Source organism: Diabrotica undecimpunctata, chromosome 2, assembly GCF_040954645.1.
Source record: "Diabrotica undecimpunctata isolate CICGRU chromosome 2, icDiaUnde3, whole genome shotgun sequence".
Taxonomy (NCBI): Eukaryota; Metazoa; Arthropoda; class Insecta; order Coleoptera; family Chrysomelidae; genus Diabrotica; species Diabrotica undecimpunctata.
In genome coordinates, this window is record NC_092804.1 from 165,751,071 (window position 1) to 165,772,476 (window position 21,406).

Genomic DNA, 21,406 nt, shown 5'->3' on the forward strand with positions numbered 1-21,406 from the left:
TGTGTTGATTACGTTCGCAATAAATAATTTCGTCTACAGTGGTGAGATATGGCTAGGTAATAATTATGGTGAGGGCGACTTGCTTCAATTGCAGTTTTCTATAGATGGACAGATATTTTACATCGAGAACTTGTATGTGAACGAGGGTGAAACGATGGAAGTATTCGTAGAAGATGGTTATTTTACCTTTGGCACTGTGTACATTGTTTTCACACCTACTATCAGTAATGCTATAATGATTCTCTAATGATTTAATGGTTCTATTATATATGTAGTTTTTACTGTAAAAGTGTAAAATAATAAACACATGAAATTTTTAAAATTTTTATTTAAATGTCTTTTTTTTTTTGGGGGGTGGTGGCGTTGTTGTTTGATCCTCCTCTTCGCTACTGTCCTTACCATCAAGCCTGAAACAAAAGCCACATTATATTATACATATTGCAACACGTTTAATACTTACTCATACAAAGACTCCTCACCTAAAATATCCAGGATGGTTCTGTAAATCAATAAAACAATAATTCTATATGTAATAAAATGTGGTATATACATACTCTTCAGCAGCTGCCTCCCCCTGCTCCTCGCCCTCCTTTAAAGTACCGTCTATTAATTTATCTATTCTGTAAACATAAATGTCTGTTAGTATAAATATCAGTATTCATTAAAATTTACTTACTCTTCGTTACATTCTAAACCATCAAGCCTGAAACAAAAGCCGCATTATATTATACATATTGCAACACGTTTAATACTTACTCATACAAAGGCTCCTCTCCAAAAATATCCAGGATGGCTCTGTAAATCAATAAAACAATAATTCTATATGTAATAAAATGTGGTATATACATACTCTTCAGCAGCTGCCTCCCCCTGCTTCTCGCCCTCCTTTAAAGTACCGTCTATTAATTTATCTATTCTGTAAACATAAATGTCTGTTAGTATAAATATCAGTATTCATTAAAATTTACTTACTCTTCGTTTTCTTTAGGTCTTCCGCCACAATGAGGCTGTACCAGAACCCCATTTTTTGTGTAATAACTATAAAATAATAAATAATAAACAATAATAACTAATAAAATAGAATTTATATAGTAACTTACTCTAGTGTCTCTTGACAAAAACAAAATAAACATTTGCATTTATAGCAGAACATTTTGTATGGTTGTGTAACAGCTTGGTAGGCCTTATATACATTGGAGTAAACCACTAATATTTTTGTTATTGTGTATTTTACGAAAAACAATCTTGGTTTTGTATCGTCCTAACCAGGCATTTGTTTGCTGCATTTTCCTATTATATGCAGATAAATCAATACTTTGATAAATAAGTGGTTAAGGTGTTACAAAAATCTTTTAAACAATTTTTCAAAGTGCGGGAACGTTTTCGTTATCGTTATTGTCCTTGCATTTGTTTGTTGCACTTTTCCGTATTATCTGCGGTGTGTATCAATACTTTGATAAATAATTGGTTAAGTCGTTATAAAACTGTTTCAGTTATCACTATTGTTTTTCCGCTTTGGTAGGTTTAATCAATGCAGAAGCTTGCATAACCCGATCAACAACAGATTCTGTGGTTAGATATACGTTTTTAGAAAAACAAGTCTTAAGACCAAGCCTTGATACTACCCCACCATATACATACTATAAAAAGCCTGCTCGAGAGCATTGAGTACTATTTAGTGTCTACAACCTGAAGCACCAACACGATACCTCCAGGTATGTATATTCTAAGCAAAATAATATTTCTTTTTTTTTATTTTGTACATGACTTTTTATACGCGACTATGTCTACTTATAAATATTACTTAACCTCTTTACTGTTTACTAATAATTTAAAGGAGTCGGTTGTTTTATTTGTATACCTTTCATAGCTATTGCTAGACCCTTGCTGTACATTTTCACAAGCAAGTGGCTGGTCAGTAAAATACTCTAGATAGGAAACTGTGTTTGATATCATTTGGCTATGCGGTTTGTTTGTTAGTCTACTTGCCCTGTGTTCTGGTTTCATCACCCTCTTAGCACATGAATTATACTTATATCTACTTATTTTATCAGGAAATTCTGTACTAAAGTTGTTTTCTTTAACAGACATATCACAATACCTTATTAAACTAAGGGTTATTGTAAGGGATAACTTTTGGATCGTCTGAGGTATCAAAATATCGATGGAAAATCTTGCTTTGTGTTATAGGATTAACACGTTGTTTGTCAGATCGGATGATGTTCTGTGAGACAGTTACCTTTTTTTTTTGTAGTTATCCAGGCATTTTATATAGTCCTTTATGTAACTTAAATATACGTCATGTAGTCCATAGTTGTAAATGTTGAGATCTGTGTGGAAAAGCCTAACGAAAAGGTTGTGTCATGTGTAAGGAATTATGTCCTCGACCGTCCATACAAATTATTAACATCCAAATACATCATTTACCGGTTTTCGTTGAAGCATAATTGTTTATATACTTACGGCGGATCTTGTGATCTTGCTCATCAGTATTAGACTTTTAGATATATCCACTTATTTTTAATCATTATATAAGGAAATTTTTATGGCCATATGTTGGTTATTATTTGCCTGAGCGACACTGTATATTCCTCGAACGCCGTTTACCTCTGTAATCCTTGACGGATAGTTTGTATTACGTTTTTCGTTTTTTCTATACGACTAAATTATATAGATGTATCATAAAATAATAATAATATAAAATTATGTAGTAACTTAATCAGGCTCTTTTCTGTGGTTCTCCTGATTTGTTGTAATACTCTATGGTATTACCTGTACGAACCCGTATAAAACATCTCGAGGATTCATCGGTCAAGTTGTCATTAGATGTTGAATCTCCATATTTTACATACCCTAGGGTATAGCGTTTAAATATCTACGTATATTATTTTTAGCTGTTCAGCCTGAAGAATCGCAACGGCACCTTCCGTATTCTGGAGGCTTCAGACGTTGTTGTTGTTTCTGATAGCGGAAACCTCAGTACTCAATATATATATATATATATATATATATTACAGTTTTGCTTTAGATATATTCGGACCATACTTGGCTTTAGAAACTGCTAATACTTGTTTTTTTAATTAGACCCTATCAATACTTCCAAACGGTGCTTCATGGTGGGGTGTATTACCTTCTGTGTCACAGCTAAGTACTTTATTGCTGAACTGTTTACATACAAGTACATATTATACTGAATAGCTTTGTTTAACATTATTAAATACCTCCGTAAAACATATTTGTCGCTTATAGGAGGGCTTTTCGCTGGTTTCTTTACTTCCTCCTGTGAATATGAACTAACTATATTTAACCTATTTTTGTACGAGTTGCTGTAGTGCCGTTTTAAATGGCACGGTTGGTTGGTGCGAATACCTTTGTTCTGTTCCTTTAAAAATGTTCTTTTTCCTTCTTTTCTGTCGTTTAATCAAAATATTCGAAACTATAAAACGTGGTGTTTTCGTTGATCCAGTAAGACGTTCAGAAGCCCTGTCACAAGCGCCTGTAGACGTTATGTCAACTAATTACTTTTTACAAAACGCACCTCGTTTCGCAACGAGTTGCGAAACATAAGAAAAGTGCCTGCTGAAGTTCGAGTCCAGTGGTTACTTTGGTCGATATCGGATGATTGAACTTGTCATTGTGGGCAATTATTCGAATTTTATCGCCCTTTTTGTAACCGCTTTGCTTCTTTGCATCAGCCATAGCATCCTCCAACAGAGCTTTCAAGTTCTCTTCGCCGCGGCTAGGAGAACCCCCTGTCGCAGAGAGTCGAAAACTATGTAGGTATGTGTGATTTTTTTACTTTCAGCTGTACCGTGACCATGCAATATCGTCGACCTTAAATACTGGCTTTAATTTTATGTTAATTGTTTTTAATCCTATATTTAACCTATTTTTGTACGAGATGTTGCAGTGTCGGTTTAACTGGCACGGGCGGTTGGTGGGAATACCTGTTTTTCTGTCTCCTTTACCAATGCTCCTTTGTTTCCACCTTCCTGACGATTGTAGATTTTTTCAGTAATCATTGAAGTTAGGACCTCTTATGTTTTTCCTGTGGTTCTTAGCGTTGTCTAAAACGTTATCTGTAGCCAAAAAGCGTTTTTCGCAAATATGGCACAAAGTTGCTCCATTTGTGTTGGGCTTTTCAGAACCGATATAGCTGGCTATATATATATTGAACAATATTTGCTTCGTAAATACTTCTTTGTTACTTTACTATTTTCTGTTCGTTTACTTCGTGTTGCATGAAGTGTGAAATGAAGAGGGTTATCACCATTTGTTTTACCTACTTCGTGTAGAATGGTATTACTTTCTATAGGTAGTGTTATGCTTATACTCTTTCTAATATGTAGCCCTGTTTTCATGTTTATAACTATTTTTGTGGCGGGTATTCTTTAAATATCATTGTACGAAATATTTGACCTTTAGCGATGTCTTTTGTTTTAGCGTCTATACAGAAATTGTACACTTATTTTGCTGGATATTTGTTACCCTATTTTACCTATTTTTTTTTTTTGTACGAGATGTTGCAGTGTCGGTTTAACTGGCACGGGTGGTTGGTGGGAATACCTGTTTTCCTGTCTCCTTTACCATTGCTCCTTTCTCCTTATCATACTGTCGTGTTGTTTTTTGATGTTATTTATAAGGTTTTAAGGATGTAGTATATCTAATAGTTTTTTGTAGTTGCATATTCATATCCATTCATCACCATTTCAAGTGATGCTTTCAAGGTTTTGTTAGAGTTGAATTTAGAAGAAGAACTCGCTGTTTGGCCACCATTACTCTAGATTTCCATAGTCTGCCGGAGAAGGTACGCCTTTTACCTTTTTACGCCTTGGTCAGCTTTTTCTCTGTCTTTGCGGTGGCTTTTGTTTCAGGCTTGATGGTTTAGACTGTAACGAAGAGTAAGTAAATTTTAATGAATACTGATATTTATACTATCAGACATTTATGTTTACAGAATAGATAAATTAATAGACGGTACTTTAAAGGAGGGCGAGGAGCATCTGAGTCGCAATAGACATGTAGATCCCTCTGAAAATTAAATTCGTCGTTTTTATGGTCCTCATACCATTCGAGGAAAGCTGTTCGTTGTTTCTCTTTCATAGTGTTGGGGCCATAGTATTTAGGGTAGGTTAAACCCCCAACATAGTGTTGGTTCTCAGGCACATTGAAATAATGTGGGAAGTAACCCTTTTTTGTCCTCTGGCAGACCAAAAGTTGTAGGATAAGCTGCTAAGGGTCCGGGATATAATTCAAAATATCGAGAAACAGGCCATTACCAACAAATAGGGGGATTAATCTTATTCATGTAATTTTTAAATCTAAGAATGTTTTTAGTTTTCTCAGGCATTTTAATGGCTGTTTCATTAATTTTTATGCAATCCTTGGTGTGGGCTTCAAGCTGGGTAGATGATGAAAATGGTTGTAGGCATCTATCGCGTATATGATTTGATCGCCCTTTGCAGCATGCCTTATGAATATTTAATTTTTCATCAGTTCTAAAATAGTGAAGGCAAGCATTACAGAAATATTTTGTTTTCTTTTCTTTGCTAAGCTGCTTAGAAAGGAGACGGGATAAATTTTTTATCCAAACGTAAGGATATCTAATACAACCTTGTGCATAATCGTATTTATCTTGTATTAATAATAAGTTAATATGTTGATCCTTCTTTTCTTTTGTCAAATAAGTTGGGAGGGTCGTAAAATGTTTATCTTTTTTTTTAGGTAATATAAGTTTATTGAAATGTCATTCTGCTTTAGAGCCTACCTGTCGTATTCTTTTTTTTGTATCGCTGCTTAATCATTATTGAAAATGAATTTTAATACTTTATGTATCTTTGTTAAAACCAAGGCGTGTGTTAGCGTTTTATGTCCTGTTTTTAGAACCACTTACTTTACCCTATACTGAACGAGATGTTGTAGTGTCGGTTTATCTGGCACGGGTTGGATGGCGGGTATACCCATGATCCATTTCCTGGACCTGTTACCTTTTCCTTAACCCAACCTGGCGTATTCTTATAATAATTTTACTAATTTTTAAATTAGTTTCTCTCGACATCTCCTTGTATTCTATGCTTTGCAGTCTGCGTAGTAGGCATGAAGCCGCCCTCCTTCTTCTGCTCACCTTTTAGTTGGTTTGTTAATGTTTTTATCTACCTTTGAAGAGGGCTTTTTGTACCTTGTTGTTTTCAGGACCGTCTTTAGCTTAAGGGCTTGGTTGTATGATTTTTTTTGTATTGCCATCCTGCGTTGAGTTTTGCAAACTAGCCAAAGTGCTACGCGTTCTCCCTAAGTGGGACAAAGCCTTATATTTTAATATCTTTTTATGGAAAAACGATCGTGGTTGTTAGGGAAATAGATTTTGTTTTCTTTAAACAGTCCTGTAAAGCAGACAAACATATTTGGTATTTGTGAGAGGGTTTTCAACGGTTTTTTACTTTCAGCTGTGCCATTACTAAGTATAATCATCGAATTTTAAATTTGATTCTTATACCGGTTTTTTGTTAATTGTTTTTGATCCTATATTTAACCTATTTTGTACGAGATGTTGTAGTGTCGGTTTAACTGGCACGGGTGGTTGGTGGGAATACCTATTTACCTGTTCCTTAACCACTGCTCCTTTTTCCCGCCTTCCTGTCGTGTATATTTTTTTTCAGTAATATTTGACGGTTAGGGTCTATTATGTGTTTTCCTATATGACTAATGTGTGCAGCGTATAATAATAATAATAAAGAAATTATATAGTAAATCTATCGCCTCTTTCTTGGAATTCCTTTTTTGAGAAAATATTATTTTGTTTGGAATATACGTACTGAGTCTTGCTCACAAGACGCTTCAGTTTTAGGCATGGAAAGGTGTGAATCGCCTGCCACTAATGGTTTCCTTGTGCTGTGTTTGAAAATTTTAAAAGAGCATGACCTGTTACTGGACCCATTGGCGTTGTGGCTGAATTTTTAAACATACACACGGATGCATAGATCGTAAGTTTTTACCATTAAGTATATTTACTTTAGTTATTACTATTTATTTTGAACTCTTTATTAAATAACATGTCCCCTATAATTTTCTACTTTTCATAAATATTTATTGCATTCCGAATATGTGCATTGGGTTATTATGAACTATTTGTTTATATTACGCTTACGATACCACAGAACTTTTGCGGTCTTCTGCAACACTGATATTTAACCTAATCTTTACTAATTTGTAAATAACCGAATTAGATACTCGATTCAAAACATAATTCTTTACAACTAAAAACTGTTTTTGTTAAAAATAGTTTCTCTTTATCGTACTTTATGTTTGCGGCTTTTTATATTTAACACACATTTCTTTGAAAAATATTATTTAAAATGAAACGATGAAGTCTTCGCTGTTGTTCTACACCTAGATAACAGTTTGCGGTTTTGGCGATATCGCAACCTGCTTACAACTTTATCAATTTCTCATGTGTTTCTGCTATTTGCATTTTAATAAAAATAATATTTTGCGGCTTTCTGCATCGGTGATATCTGTAATCTTTGCTAATTTGTAAATACATTCGTAATTTTTCATATTATAAATACTCGATTAAAAATAGTTTCTTTATCGCACTTTGAGTTTGCGGATTTCTTTAACACACAAGTTTAAATAAAAATATATGTTTGCAATACCCATATCGACAACCTTGACATTACTATTCGCTTTTGCGTTATTCTCTGCGGTTTGTATTTACACTTTATATCGACACATTGCTTCGTATATCCCGTTCTAACCATGACAAATGGCCGTTACACCTTTGATAAATACTTTTTTTTTATACCTATTGACACCTACCAAATGACCGATTGGCCTAGTAGGCTGAGCGTCATGACGGGGCGCGGGCTAGCGTTCATGACGTCATCGCGGGACGTAACCAGTGAGCGGACGGTGCTTGAGACGTCAGGGGTCAAAGGTCAAAGTGGGGTGAAACGCATACCTTTCTACTACAAGGGAAAAGGAAAAGAGGAAGGCCGAGAAAGAGCTGGAGAGAGGGAATTGAAAAAGAACTAGAGGAAAGAGAAATCCCTCCAGGCCTAAGGCTGAATAGAGAAGAATGGCGGTTAGGAGTCGGAAGGCGTCGGAGAACTCTATAAACCGATAGTAGTAGTAGTAAGTTATAAGTGTCACGTTAACGCAAACGGTCAATACCAGGATTTTAGTGCAATATAAGCTAACGGAACAACAGTAACTAGAGATGCAGTTTCTGTCACCTTCAGACCTACATTAAGAAACACAAATTTGGACAGAACATCAAATTAAAGTGAGAACATCTGATTCAACAATATCGGCTACATCTCAACGGCCACCAAACTGCTTCGCTACCACATGCACAAACCAAGACAACTACCTCAGTGACATATTTGGTTACTGTTCTTGCTTTTGTACAACAAACACTAAATGTGAAACACTGAAGAGGATGCAGAATCCTAAACTAAGAACAAACTAATTTATGACCTTCAATTATAATTACAAAACCTGTCACCCAGTCAATTTATGTTTTTTTCAAATATTCAACACAAATATTCATAACAATTTCAACAAGGGACTTGACATTGTGATGTTGAGGTTCGTGACTGACTAATATATTATGTATGTTAAATATTATGCCATGGTACTAAAATAGGATAAGTTTGTAGGAAAATAAAAAAATATTTCCTGTAGTATTTCCAATCGCCTCTTCATACTCAATGTGCATTCTAAATTGAATTCGAGCGTTAACAGTATTTTTTGTCGAAAATAATAAAAACAATGAGTACAGCTTTCAGCGGTTTTAGCTCATATAAAATGAGCCGTGAATAATGTCAATTTTCTTGCTATTGTTAAAATCTAATTGTACCTAAGCCGTTAACACAAATTGTTGATTTTACACAGGAACCACAATAAAGTGTGTCAATTAGATACGTGCTAGGCATTTAATTCTACTTCGGCGTTAGTTGGTTAACGCAAACCGAGGGAAACTGCACTAAAATATTTCTCGGTCTAAAGAAAAAGATTCAATTTTTTGGTTTTGTAGATTACGTTAAAAATTTTGGTTATAAGGACAGAAATATTGAACGAGCTAAGCTATAAAATTTGTATTTCCCCGTATGCAAAATTGAAATTGTATTTATTATTATTATTACTATTACATAGTAATAAGGGCTGGGGTCATTAAAACCCATAAGCCCATTTACAAGAAAAATTAAATAGTACAATACAAAATAATTAGTTGGGCAAATAAACTTCAGGCTATAAGTTTAGTAGATTGTACACAATAATGTTCAGATTACAAACAAATCAGTCTAGTTATAAATTGAAGAGGTGGATTCCAAAGAGCGTAGGCGCAAAATTTCGGGCCAAAGCTTTTTAAATGCAATCATTTTTTTTTCGAATCCTGAGAAAACTAACAAATATTTTTGAAAAATTTAAACGCAGAATGGAAGATTACATTATTACCGAGGGCCGAAAGTCCCTTAGAATAAACAAAACGTTTTTTTGAATGAGATATTTAAAATTAAAAATCACACTAAATTTTCTCTTTTTTTTCACCCCTGTAACTTATTAAAATAAACATTATAGAAGTTTTCAGGGACTTTCGGCCCTCAGTAATAATGTATTCTTTCATTTTGCGTTTAAATTTTTCAAAAATACTTATTAGTTTTTTTAGGATTCGAAAAAAAAAATGAATGCATTTAAAAAGCATTGTCCCTAAATTTTTCAGGAACGAATTTTTTGTATGTTTAAGAATATAATTAAATGTTAATTTGGAATAGAATCAGTCATGTAATTTTCAGGTTCAAATTTGGTTTCAAGACAATTAAAAGTAAGATTTAAACAAAAAATCATGGCTTTTAAGAAGTTAAACATTGTTTTTTTTAAACGACCTTAAGTGATTTAAGTACTTTTGAAAAATTCATGTGGGAGACAACTTCACTTTATTATTCATTTGTAAGTTTATTGATAATCAGAGCTTGTCTTTAAGATGTCAGCAAAGGTTTAATTACTATCTAAGTACATAATTAAAAATTAATTTTTATTCATCAAAATAAATGATTTACATTTTTATCAAAATTTGAAAAGTAAAGTTGAAAAACTTTTCAAAGAAAGGGATCTAGTTCATCATACACTGCAGTATTATTATCGTTGGAACCATTTTGAACATTGGTAAGTGCAGTATTATAAAAGTCTTTTGAACTTTCAGATAATGAAATAAATAATTTGAGAAGGTTTGCCACATCTTTTTTCTTCTTTTCACTTACATGATTCACTAATGACATATACTTCACTGTACTGTACACTTCCAACAATTTGCATCCTTTTTTTATAACTTTAAAAGTACTAAAACCCTATTCATTTTACAAATTCCCAATTGTCAATAGAAGCACGTGAAAGCCAAACAGGGTCTTACTGATGTGTGTCATATGATGTTTAAAAATATCTACTTTTGAAACTGTTAGTGTAAGAATTTCTTGAAATTTAATCATTATATCACAATTAAACTAAACTCTAAAAAATAACACGACCAGTAAATAACTTAACAATAACTATAACATAAATATAACACAATATATTAACTTAAAAATCAACATGATACAATTTGAATTTAAAATGCTGGCAAGTTTGGATCTGTAACATGAGAATCTGTCTGGCTTAAGCTAATAAATTATATTTAATAGCCTCTTGACGAATTAGATGGCGAATATCAACACGTGCTCATGTTTATAGATGGGAATTTGGTAAACGAATGTACTTATCACCACAGTAGGTTGTTTTTAGCTTCAATATCTTTATTACTTTTGTTTAAAAATAAAAAAACTCGTTGTTCCTGCATAAAAAAGAAAGCTTCTTCAACAAAAGTCGTTTTGCAGCATCCATGAAATCAAAAAGTTCCCAGTATTTTCCTCAAACTTTAACTGTAGCTGAAGATGCAAACACTTTGTAGTACTCTTCTGGTTCAACTATTGTTTCTTTTCTTTTAAGTATTTTTTCAAAACGTCCTAATACTCTATCAGGAGGCATATAGCTAAGTCCCCTGATTGGAAAGCAATGCCGAATATCACTAAACGCTCTGGAAGTCTGCACATAACTAAGTAAGAAAACCCAAAACATTTTGATTTTTATTTTGTCCACTGCAAGCATCAGAAAACAGTTGAAGTGTCAATGATTTTACTGAAACATTTTTAAAGTTGTCTTCCAAAATCTACAAAAAATTATACAGAGCTAAAACTATTTAATTTTAGCCTCGTCCACTCTGGTTTTCAGTGTATGTGTACACAAAAGTATTAGTAGAATCTTGTATATCTTGCATAAATACAAAAGTAAGGTTATAAACCCAAATTTGTCGAGAATAAAATACCTCACCAACTCTTAGTTTTAGAAGAGGCTGCTTTTGTTCCATGTCGGAAGATACCTTAACTATATTAGCTTGTGTTCTTTTAAGCAGTTTATAAAATTTCACTTTTTGTTAGATCACAAAATGAACAAATGTCTGTCTTTGGACTGCCAAAACTTAGATTGTTTGGAAAATCTTGAAGAACTTTAAGTAAGATGCAAGTAACTTCCTCTGTTATTTTTGAGTCTGTTTCCAAATAAGCCACAATTTTTTAATAGATAACTCAGCGTTAAGGTAATCGCGGATGCTCTTACCCCGACCATAATGACTTTCACAGCACTTTAATGATTTTATGAAATCAATCATCAATTGAGCTGTATTTGAATCTTTGGGTTTTATCCTAGCTCTACCTCGCTTTTCACGAGGACAATCTCCTGACTCGTTTTTGATTACTCACTTGTTTCACCTCAAACAGTCAGCATAACCAAAAACTCACAGCAAATAGATGCTGACAGCTGGAATCGCACATACGCAAACACTCAACAGCTGACGCTCTTTGATGCTACATTGACGCTACATTCTTTGATGAATCACGAATGTAGTAATGATAATGGTACTGTCCAATCTGGAAAAATCGACACATTTATTTAGGAGTGTAATAAATGTATATTCTTATTGATATTTTTATATTTTTCTATGTGAAAGTAAACTCCTGTGCTGCGTCACTGAAGCGATCAATTCAGGCTTAAACCCTTAGGAATTGCTTACGTACATTTTGTGTTGTACTGTAAGCTTGTCGGGGTGGTCATATTAGTTTTATAAATTCTTGTACTAAATAGAGACAAAAGGATATTGATATTTATATTTTTCAGCTTTTAATAGTGTAAAGAACGTTATAATCTTATGCAATAAAAACTGTGCTATCATGCATTCACAAATAGACTTTAGTTATAAACTTGACTTGATGCAAATATACTTCAATCTGATTATAATTTTCCATGTCCTTTTTCTTGGCGCATTCTGTATTTCTTTATCTAAATAGTTCAAGGTAGGTTCACCTTATTCCCGGGAGAACAATCAATAGGACAATAAAAAAATTCCAGCAAAATTACATTATGCATTACGTAGGTTGCATGTCTGAAGAAATAAAAATAATTCATATTTTATTGTGAGAGTATGTTTTGAATATAATTTAATTAATTATAAATGATTCAAACAAAGATCTATTCAAGTCACTCCTGATTGATGTAATATGATAATAATATAGGAATATATACCGGGTGTGCCAAAAGAACTGGGACGGTCGAATATTTCGTAAAATTTGCGTTGGATCTAAAAACTGATCAAAAGTACATCTTTTCAATATTTTTTAAAAATCTATCGAATGATAGCAACCATAACCACCTGCGGGTGTGTGTCCTGAGTCCTGAGTAATTTGGGCTTCTCTTCTTCGCCTATTTCGCTGAGGCCGATGTTGTCCCATTTTATTCTTTTCAGCTCTTCCTCCAGTTCCATTATCTTCTGGTCAGATATAAGAGTTCTAACATTGTATGAAGTAATATGCATTTGTCGCTCTTTGTAGTAGCCTGATACTTTCCGGGGATTCTTAGCACTCTCTGCTCTAAACCTGTTCCTACCGCTACCTTAATTGGGAGGGTATGCCGCCAGAGACTGAGGGCCTTTGAGTAGGTTCGTCTTTTATGGAACATAACTTTTGCGGTTTTAAGCCATTAAAACGCCACGCTTGGCTAGTGCGTGTTGGCAAGTTGGTTTGGTAGTGGGGGGAGGAAAGGAAAGAAAGGGTGGAGATCGAAATGGTTTGGATTTGGAAATGGTTTCTCCGGGGATAGGAGGCTGGGGAAATCCATAAGCTCGTGTGGGCAGGTGTGCTATTCCTGAAGTAGACCTATCCTCTGCCGGGATCGCGGAGAATATCCACCCGCAACTCATAAAATTACACTATTCATTAAAAAAAAACCAAAAAAACTAGATGAAAAGCCAAAAAATAGTTTAATTAAAATCCTTTGTAAAAGGTATATATTTAAAAACCCAAACGGCCTGTGTTAGACAAAACGTTTTCGGAATTCATCATTCCATCATCGGTGTCTAGGAGTACATGAATGTAGCCACTAAATATATGGGTAAAAACCCGTTAACAAATAATTAGTTACATTTGTTTGACATTATATCTTATAAATAATTAGGATGTTAAAAGTTTGGATTGTTTGGGTTTTTAAATATCGTCGGTATACTGCGAAAACCAGGTAAATGTCGGAATACCGAAATCGAGAAAAAACGTTTTTAAAGTTTAGTTTTATATTGTGCATTAAGCAGTCAGCTTGTTTTTGATATTAGGTATTCTAAAGAAAGATTCATATATCTGAAATAATATTCTATCATTAGTTTGAAAAAGTTGAAACACCTATCTGAGTAATCCTAAATTTAAGTTGGAAATGCTATCACTTACCTGGTTTTACCTGTAAATCTAAATAAATCAATTACTCTTCAAATAACATATTTAACACAAATATAATAAACCAAGTATAATATTGTCCAGTTTTGTGATCGAGATATGAGGCTTTTACTAGGTAATAGCAATGTTTTAAGGTATTAGTCGATATTTATGACATTTAACTGGTTTTCCCTGAAAATTTTATTAACAGCTGTGTGTAGTTATAGTTATTGTTTATATGAATGACAGGCAGTTTTATAGAAAAAATCAAATTTATTTCGAATATAATAATAACAATATTATTATGAGGCTTCCTCGTCCGATTCGTCACTGAAAGCAGGTGATATCACCCGTGATATTCCTCCGGTATCACTCCCTTATCACATAGCTGTACCAAATCTCTCTTTTTTGCTGTGCTAATTGGCAAATGTGCATCATAAAGTCGCTTAAGTTCTTCAAGATTGCTTGAATTAGTTGATAACTTGGTGTGCTTTTTTCTTGTTGACTGCCGTGCAGTATCAGTAAGGAAATAATTGAAGCTTGTTGACATGTCATAATTAAAATAGATTATGTTTGTCTCTCCTTTCACGAATCTCATTCTTTTTATCTTCAACCACATTATTTTTTCGCCGTTTTGGTCTTTTGTCCGGTTTTTAATTAAAGTGTGTGACAAATTTTTTAAATCATAAAAGTCGTAGTATTTAAATTCTTTACATTTGTATGGTTCTATACATACTTTTTTATCATCAACCTTGATATTTTTATCTCCTCTTGCATTTTGAAAAATAGACAAGTAATCTGGCATCCCATAGATAGATCTGTGTTTTTTAGCGGTTTCGTTACTACTCTGCATATAGTCAACTTCCGTATAGGAATGTCCAGACTCTAAAAATTTGTGTTCAATAATATTTAAACGGATTCTGTCCTCTGCAGGTATCAGAAAATAAACTTATTTTACTTACATATTCTGGAACACATTTTGATAAGTAGTTGAGTATAATGCTTTCTATTTCAGAACTTCCTTGTCTACCGTTAATTTCTGACCAGTCAAAACAGTAAGCTGCATTTGGTAATGCAGCTTCATATACACACAAATTGTAGACACATAATTTTCGAGAATAATATAGTTTCCAGTCAATCCACTTGGAATCTGTAGTACGGCCTGTAGATCGAAAGTAACTGAAACAAAATCCCGTTGTTCATTAGATCGTTTCTTATCATTTTGTTTTTTAAGATTACATACTTCTTTTCTTTTCTGATGTTCTCTGTAACTGTCTTCTAAATCCGATTTGTCAGTTGGATTAGCCCTATCATATTTATTAAAAACTAAACATTGATCTTTTTTAGCAACAAAAAAGCTTAAATTATAGTCGTTAGAAAATATTCTTCCATATGTAATTTCACTAACACCTTCCAGTTTCTTCTGCTCATAGTGATTTATAAAAAGTTGGTACATTTTTCTTATACTTAAATTTTTGTCCAAATATCTACGCTTTGAACTTTGGCGAATATAATGTGGGCCCATGGTTGGAAAAGACAATATGAGCCTTCAAGATTTTTCGGGTTTTACTGCTTGTTTTATTTGGCGGTGTATGCTTGCCTCTTTTATCCGTATCTGCAAAACAGCCTAGAATATCAGTTTTTCGTACATCTTGTAATAACGACGCTGATATACAAAGTGTCTTACAAAGAAATTTCTCACATACCTGTATGTCTTGACCATTCAAAGAAAAGTAACACTTTTTGGAAAATGCACGTGGTTTTTTAAACTTCAACGAACTGCAACGACTCTCTTTGGTGGCTCCGTTTTAATACGTGCAATAAGAAAATGTTTCTGGCCTATATATTCTAACTTTCAATAATCACGACATAGTCTTTGTCTGTAATCTTTGCTGAAATAACTGGCACATTTGTAAAAGCACTCTGAACAATTAACTGGTTTTGGCATTGCTGGTCTATGGTCTTTTTTTTTATCTTATAAGGCAAACCCTCAGCACGCCTCCTTTTTGCAACATTTATTACCCAATCTTTGGGGTTAGCTTTTCTCCAACGTTTTAGTGGACGTACGTCTTTCCATACTTTATCAAAAAGTAGATTTAATATCCAACTAGCTATTTCAGTTGACACTAAGTTGTTCGTGGGTGCACCTATTTCAGTATCTTTTTTCTCATCATTTAGGCTATCAAAGTGTGTAAATCATATAAACTTCCTAGAGAGAGCGATCCCTCTTCACTTGGCTGATATGTGGGGTCTATATCTGAAAAGTCACTATCAAAAATAGATTCCATCATTGAGACTATATTGTTCTCAGAATCATCAAGAATTGAACTGCTGTCTTCAGTTATTCTATCTGTGTATGTGTTATAAAGATCATTTATGGGTTTAGCTTAGTAACCATTTCTAAATTTTAACTCAACCCGTTTTCAGGTAAAATGAGGTAAGTGTACTTAAAGGTTTTCACTAGTCGATATGAAAAAGAAATTTTAATAAATCATACACGTAAAATGTATTAAAGACACTTATCACCTTTTTACTGAATATGGTTTGCAGTAGTAGAAATATATTGTTGTCCGGCATAATAATATATGTGGGCTTACTTTGTTTTACATGCAACAGAACTTTAATTTTGGGAAGTAAGTAGCGATATATTGTTTTATTTGAAAATGAAAAGTTAATTAGGTGTAACTTATTTGTTTATTACACAAATTATCTGCTGAATGGTAAGTCGTATCATTTATTGGGTTTTACCTGTATGTAGAGCGGAAAAAGCTGAGAATTTTCGTATACTTAACTCAATATTTTAAAATTTACCATTAACTGGTTTTCGCAGTATACCGACGATATATACCTTTTACAAAGGATTTTAATTAATTTTTTAATATATGGTATACAGCCAAATACAGGAACGTAGATTCCTTGTGGATTACAAAAAATAGATGTTTATTATTTTTTGAAAATCTATCTAATGACACCAACAAGACTCATCAGCTCTACTTTGAACAACTTCGGCAACTTTGAAATCTTGAATATAAACCCCCAATTTTTTATTGCAAATTTAGATTCTACTTAAAAAATTGTACTCAGTATCATAAAAATTAGATCGCAGACTTCTGTTTTGTATTTTTTTTTAGTTATAGAGTAAGTGAGAAAAATATTTCAGATAAACTTGTTTACTTTTTTTTGCTCCCTTTTTGGGATTTGCCCCTGTAGCACCTCCACAGGTTGGTGGTGAGTGGTCGCGTTTGATGTTATTTGATAGGTTTTTAAAAAATAATAAGTACGTGTATTTTGTTTTTCATCTAACAGAGCATTTCTCGAGAAAGACTGATTTTATAATTTTCCTATGGTTTAGATTTTCAGATTACACATAGTTTTTTCCGATTATAATTCCATATATTCGACTAAAATGTTTCTAATAAAAGTTATAACATATTATATAAAATCACCTCCAATCATGCATAGAGAAACTCTTTGCACACACCAACGATTTACATAACCTGGTAGTTACCTTTCCTACGTCCTTTAGAAACTCGTATTACAATAATATGACACTTAGTGACCCATTTCTCGAACACCTCATTCTAGGCTCTTAAGGATATCAACAGTCAAAACGTTACGTGAGGGCAGTTCTACTATCACTATTTCCCTAATCTAATTTATTTAGTCCCATAATATTCCAATAATTTTTCCGGAATGCGTTGAATTTCAAGCCACAGCTCGGTAGGAAACAGCGCCGTACCAAATAATATTTACGAGTGTCTTTAAATGGCTTGTTAAGTTAAAAAATAAGAAAAAAGGTTAGTTTTTATTAAAAAAATTAGTCAATTAAAGTAGTTGTACCAAAAGCAGAATTTTTGTATAAATATTTTTACTGTACAAAAAATAAGAAATCTGTTTGACTCCTTATAATGTCCCGATGCGATTTCAATCTCATTTTCATTTTTAAGTATTTGTTATGACTAAATCCTTGTATCGACTGAACTATATTAATCTACCCCCTCTATCGTTTCTCTGACCAAGAATAAACTTTCTCGCTACATGATCTACAGCTCCTTCTCCAACTTTCGCATTAAAATCCCCTTATACGATGTTAGATTCGTAATTTATATACTAATAGAAAAATTAATATTAAACTCAACAGTCTTTCGGGGTGAACCGCATCGATTATCATTGTGCCGAGCTTTCGACATCCTCATCGATGTCTTCTTCAGGATTTCCGAGGTCTCAGTCTCCCGAGCCCCCAGACACTACTACACTGATTACTAACCAATACATTACTGCCACTGTGAACAAAAGACGGTTCATTTATACCGTCGATGATGATGTGGTTTGGGTGGAGGTTGGCGTGGGAGAATGGCGCGAGAATTGGCGTGGGAGTTGTCGCGAACATTTTTGATAGTAGGATTTTGATTGTTGGGTAGAGCAGACGATATTTTCTTTATGAGAGGTCTTCATGTCGAAGGTAACCATATGCCGTCATCTCTTTTATTGGGATAATTTGGCCTTCTTTCAATTTTTATGGCTTCTCGGATAATTCTTGGTTTATAGAAGCGGATGGGAGCTATGGTTCTGGAGTTTTCAAAATAAATTTTGTGGCCTGTATGAAGATGGTGTTGACCTAGAGCTGAAATTGAATCAGAATTGCGAACAGAAATGAAAGGTTCATACATTCTATCTTGGATTGTACGATTTGTTTGGCCTATATAGGATCGGGGGCAGTCTGCACAAGGAATTTCATGAACTCCGTGTTGTTCATTTGGAATGTTGTCTGTGATTGATCAGTCAAGAGATGAAAGTTTTTGTTGGGATGTAAATGTTATATTTATTCCTCTTGATCTAAGAATTTTGTCGATTTTGTCAGAACACCTTTGATGTAAGGAAGAAAATATTTTGTATGATGAGGGTCTGAGTATTTGGGCTCAGATTGAGTTGGAGATTGATGTCTGTGGATGCTCCTTCTGATGTGTTTTTTTCGGTAACCGTTTTGCATAAGGGCCTGTTTTAAACTAGAAGCTCAGCGGATCTACTTGCATAATCGCAAATGCCTATTGATCTAGAGACAAGGGTATTAATGACTGACTTAATTTGTGAAGGTGGATGATGAGAGTTGCGATGGAAGTAACGATTGGTATGGGTGGGTTTTCGATAAACAGGGTGATGAAAACCTTGGGATTGGTTTTTCTTTATGATAACGTCGAGCAAAGGTAGGGATAAATCAGTTTCCACCTCCATCGTGAACTGGATATTAGGATGTAAACCATTCAGATGGGTTTGAAAAGACATCAAAGCATCCCTGCCATGGGGAACAATGACGAATGTATCGTCAACGTATCAAAGCCAACATGTCTGCAGAATTGATTTTGGAAGAGATGAAAGATGGAAGATGTCATAAGTGTTGGACATACGATGTTTAAAGAGAGATAAGGAGTCTTGTTGGATACTGTATTTAATTTTCAGAATGTTTAGAATTTCATCTATAGGAATGTTTGCAAAGAGTGATATTTTTTAAGTTCGATGCAATAAAAAAGGATTTTTGACGAAGAATGGAGCATTTTCAGAGATAGTTGTTTTGTTGTAGAGTTTTGGCCAAGTACCTGGTCAATGATTGAGTAGGGCAGTTGTATGCAACTAAAAGTGGACGTAGAGGAATATTGGTTTTATAAATTTTGGGTAGATCATATATTCAAGCTGTTCCGGAAGACTTTTCACGACGAATTAGAGATTGTTTTATGTCAACTGGAAGAGAGGTTTTATTGACAATGGCTTTTGTTGTTTTCACCAGATATGTTGTTAAATTATTAGATGGTAAATCAATCGGTCTCTTGTCTGCAGTAATAATGAGATTTGAGAGTTTATTAACATCGCTGTAGTTCTTAGAAACTCAAAGCCTCCTCCTCCAAACATTAGCCAATCCGAGGAAAAGCCCTAAAAGAACTTTAGTCAAATTCAAATCTAGTCATTCTTAAAGCCGATAAAAAAAATTCCACCTTCACCCTAAAATTTCTTCTTACATTAATAAACTCTCAAATTTCATTAATGCTCGAGACTACAGACCAATTCCTAATAATTCAACAACCTATCTGGAGAAAACAACAAAAGCCATTATTATATACAATAAAGTTTCTCTTCCTGTTGACATAAAACAATCTAATTCCCCCTAAAAAGTCTTTTAGAAAAGATATCGAATTTTTACCTTCCAGTTAATACAAATTTTAATTAAAATTGATTTCGCTCGCGTAACTGACTTCAAAGTCGGCGGTCGCTTCAAGCGTTGTTTCTGAGAAAACGATCAATTCTACACAAAAAGTAATAAATCAATTTCTTTCATTCCCCCCCCCCCCCTACAAGGAGGAGTTTTAGATGGAAGCCATTTTTTTCCATTTCGTAAGGAAATGCCTATGAACAAGAAGCTTGAGGTAACAAAAGAGCTCTTTCCGGCAGATGTCATAGTGTATGGAGGGATGAAGGAGCTGAGCGAGCTGTACCCTTTACCATGGATAAACTTATCGAGGCATTGGGTTCACTGAAGACTCGTAGGTCCCCAGGACTAGATCAGATACCACCTGAGGCGGTGAAGGGTCTAGGACGGGTGGAACCTGCGTGGCTTCTGGAACACTGAGTCAAGGCTCAGGAAAGCCACACACACACACACACACACACACACACCTTTCCTGAGCCTTGGAGGACATCGAGGTTGATACTGCTTCCCAAAGCTAGGCAAAAGTATCGCCCCATCTGTTTGCTTCCATGCATCAGTAAGCTGTATAAAAGGATGCTGCGAGTACGCATAGACGACATGATTGAGAGGTCAGGTGGTTTATCAATGAGGCAATTTGGTTTTTGTAAAGGGAAAAGCACGATTGATGCAATCATGAATGTACTCGAAGCATTGCACAACAGAGGAGATGAACATCGCTGGGCGGCCCTGTTGTTGTTTGATGTTAAGAATGCATTCAATACGTTGCAGTGGAACGAGGTAATGAAGGCAATGGAGGATAGAGAATGTCCTGGTTACCTGATGAATGTGGTGGCGGAGTATCTGTCCGAGAGAAAGATTATGGTGGAAAAGGGCACGATCGTGGACGTGACGGCCGGGGTACCCCAGGGATCTGTCTTGGGCCCGACGCTATGGAATATGGCATATGACGCGGTTATGCACTATGAATACGGAGAGGGTACAACCCCCTTCGCATTCGCGGATGACCTCGCTGTACTGGTAATGGGCCGGGGTAAGCCAGATCTCAAATACCGGGTTCGAAACGCAGGCGGCGTCGTAAAGAAATGGATGACGCAGCACGGACTGAAACTTGCGACAGAGAAAACCGAAGCCATCATTCTGAAGGGGACAAGTAACAGGCAAAATATTGAAATAAAATGTACGGGAGCATGTCTAACACCCAAGAAACAACTAAAGTATCTAGGAGTGACATTGCACCAGAATGGAAAATGGGGGGAGCACGTGCAAGAGGTGGTCCGGAAGGCTGCAAATAGTGCGGCTGCGTTGGGGAGGGTGATGCCGAACATTGGAGGACCCAAATTCGAAAGGAGGAGGGTCTTACACGGTGTTGTACAGTCGATCGTAGCCTCTACGCGGCACCAGTCTGGAGCGAGGCGGTAGAGAT

General features: G+C 34.6%; 1 protein-coding gene and 1 long non-coding RNA gene across 3 annotated transcripts in view; one reads left to right on the plus strand and one right to left on the minus strand.

The window, feature by feature from the left end:
- The window catches only part of LOC140435165 (uncharacterized), a 46,563-nt gene that overhangs the window by 9,217 nt on the left and 15,940 nt on the right, over positions 1 to 21,406 (plus strand). Inside the window, exons 4-5 of one of the 2 annotated variants that reach the window (XR_011950112.1) lie at positions 1,523 to 1,715; positions 6,839 to 6,980. This is a non-coding gene — a long non-coding RNA (uncharacterized lncRNA). The remainder of the gene's footprint in view (positions 1 to 1,522; positions 1,716 to 6,838; positions 6,981 to 21,406) is intronic. The other variant, XR_011950113.1, reaches the window with a different exon arrangement.
- Positions 326 to 1,153, minus strand: LOC140433096 (uncharacterized). Its single transcript, XM_072521152.1, has 8 exons — positions 1,101 to 1,153; positions 973 to 1,038; positions 851 to 916; positions 757 to 795; positions 677 to 703; positions 555 to 620; positions 461 to 499; positions 326 to 407 (listed from the first exon to the last, which is right to left on the minus strand). Exons 1-8 carry the CDS (start codon positions 1,151 to 1,153, stop codon positions 326 to 328), a joined length of 438 nt encoding a protein of 145 aa, XP_072377253.1.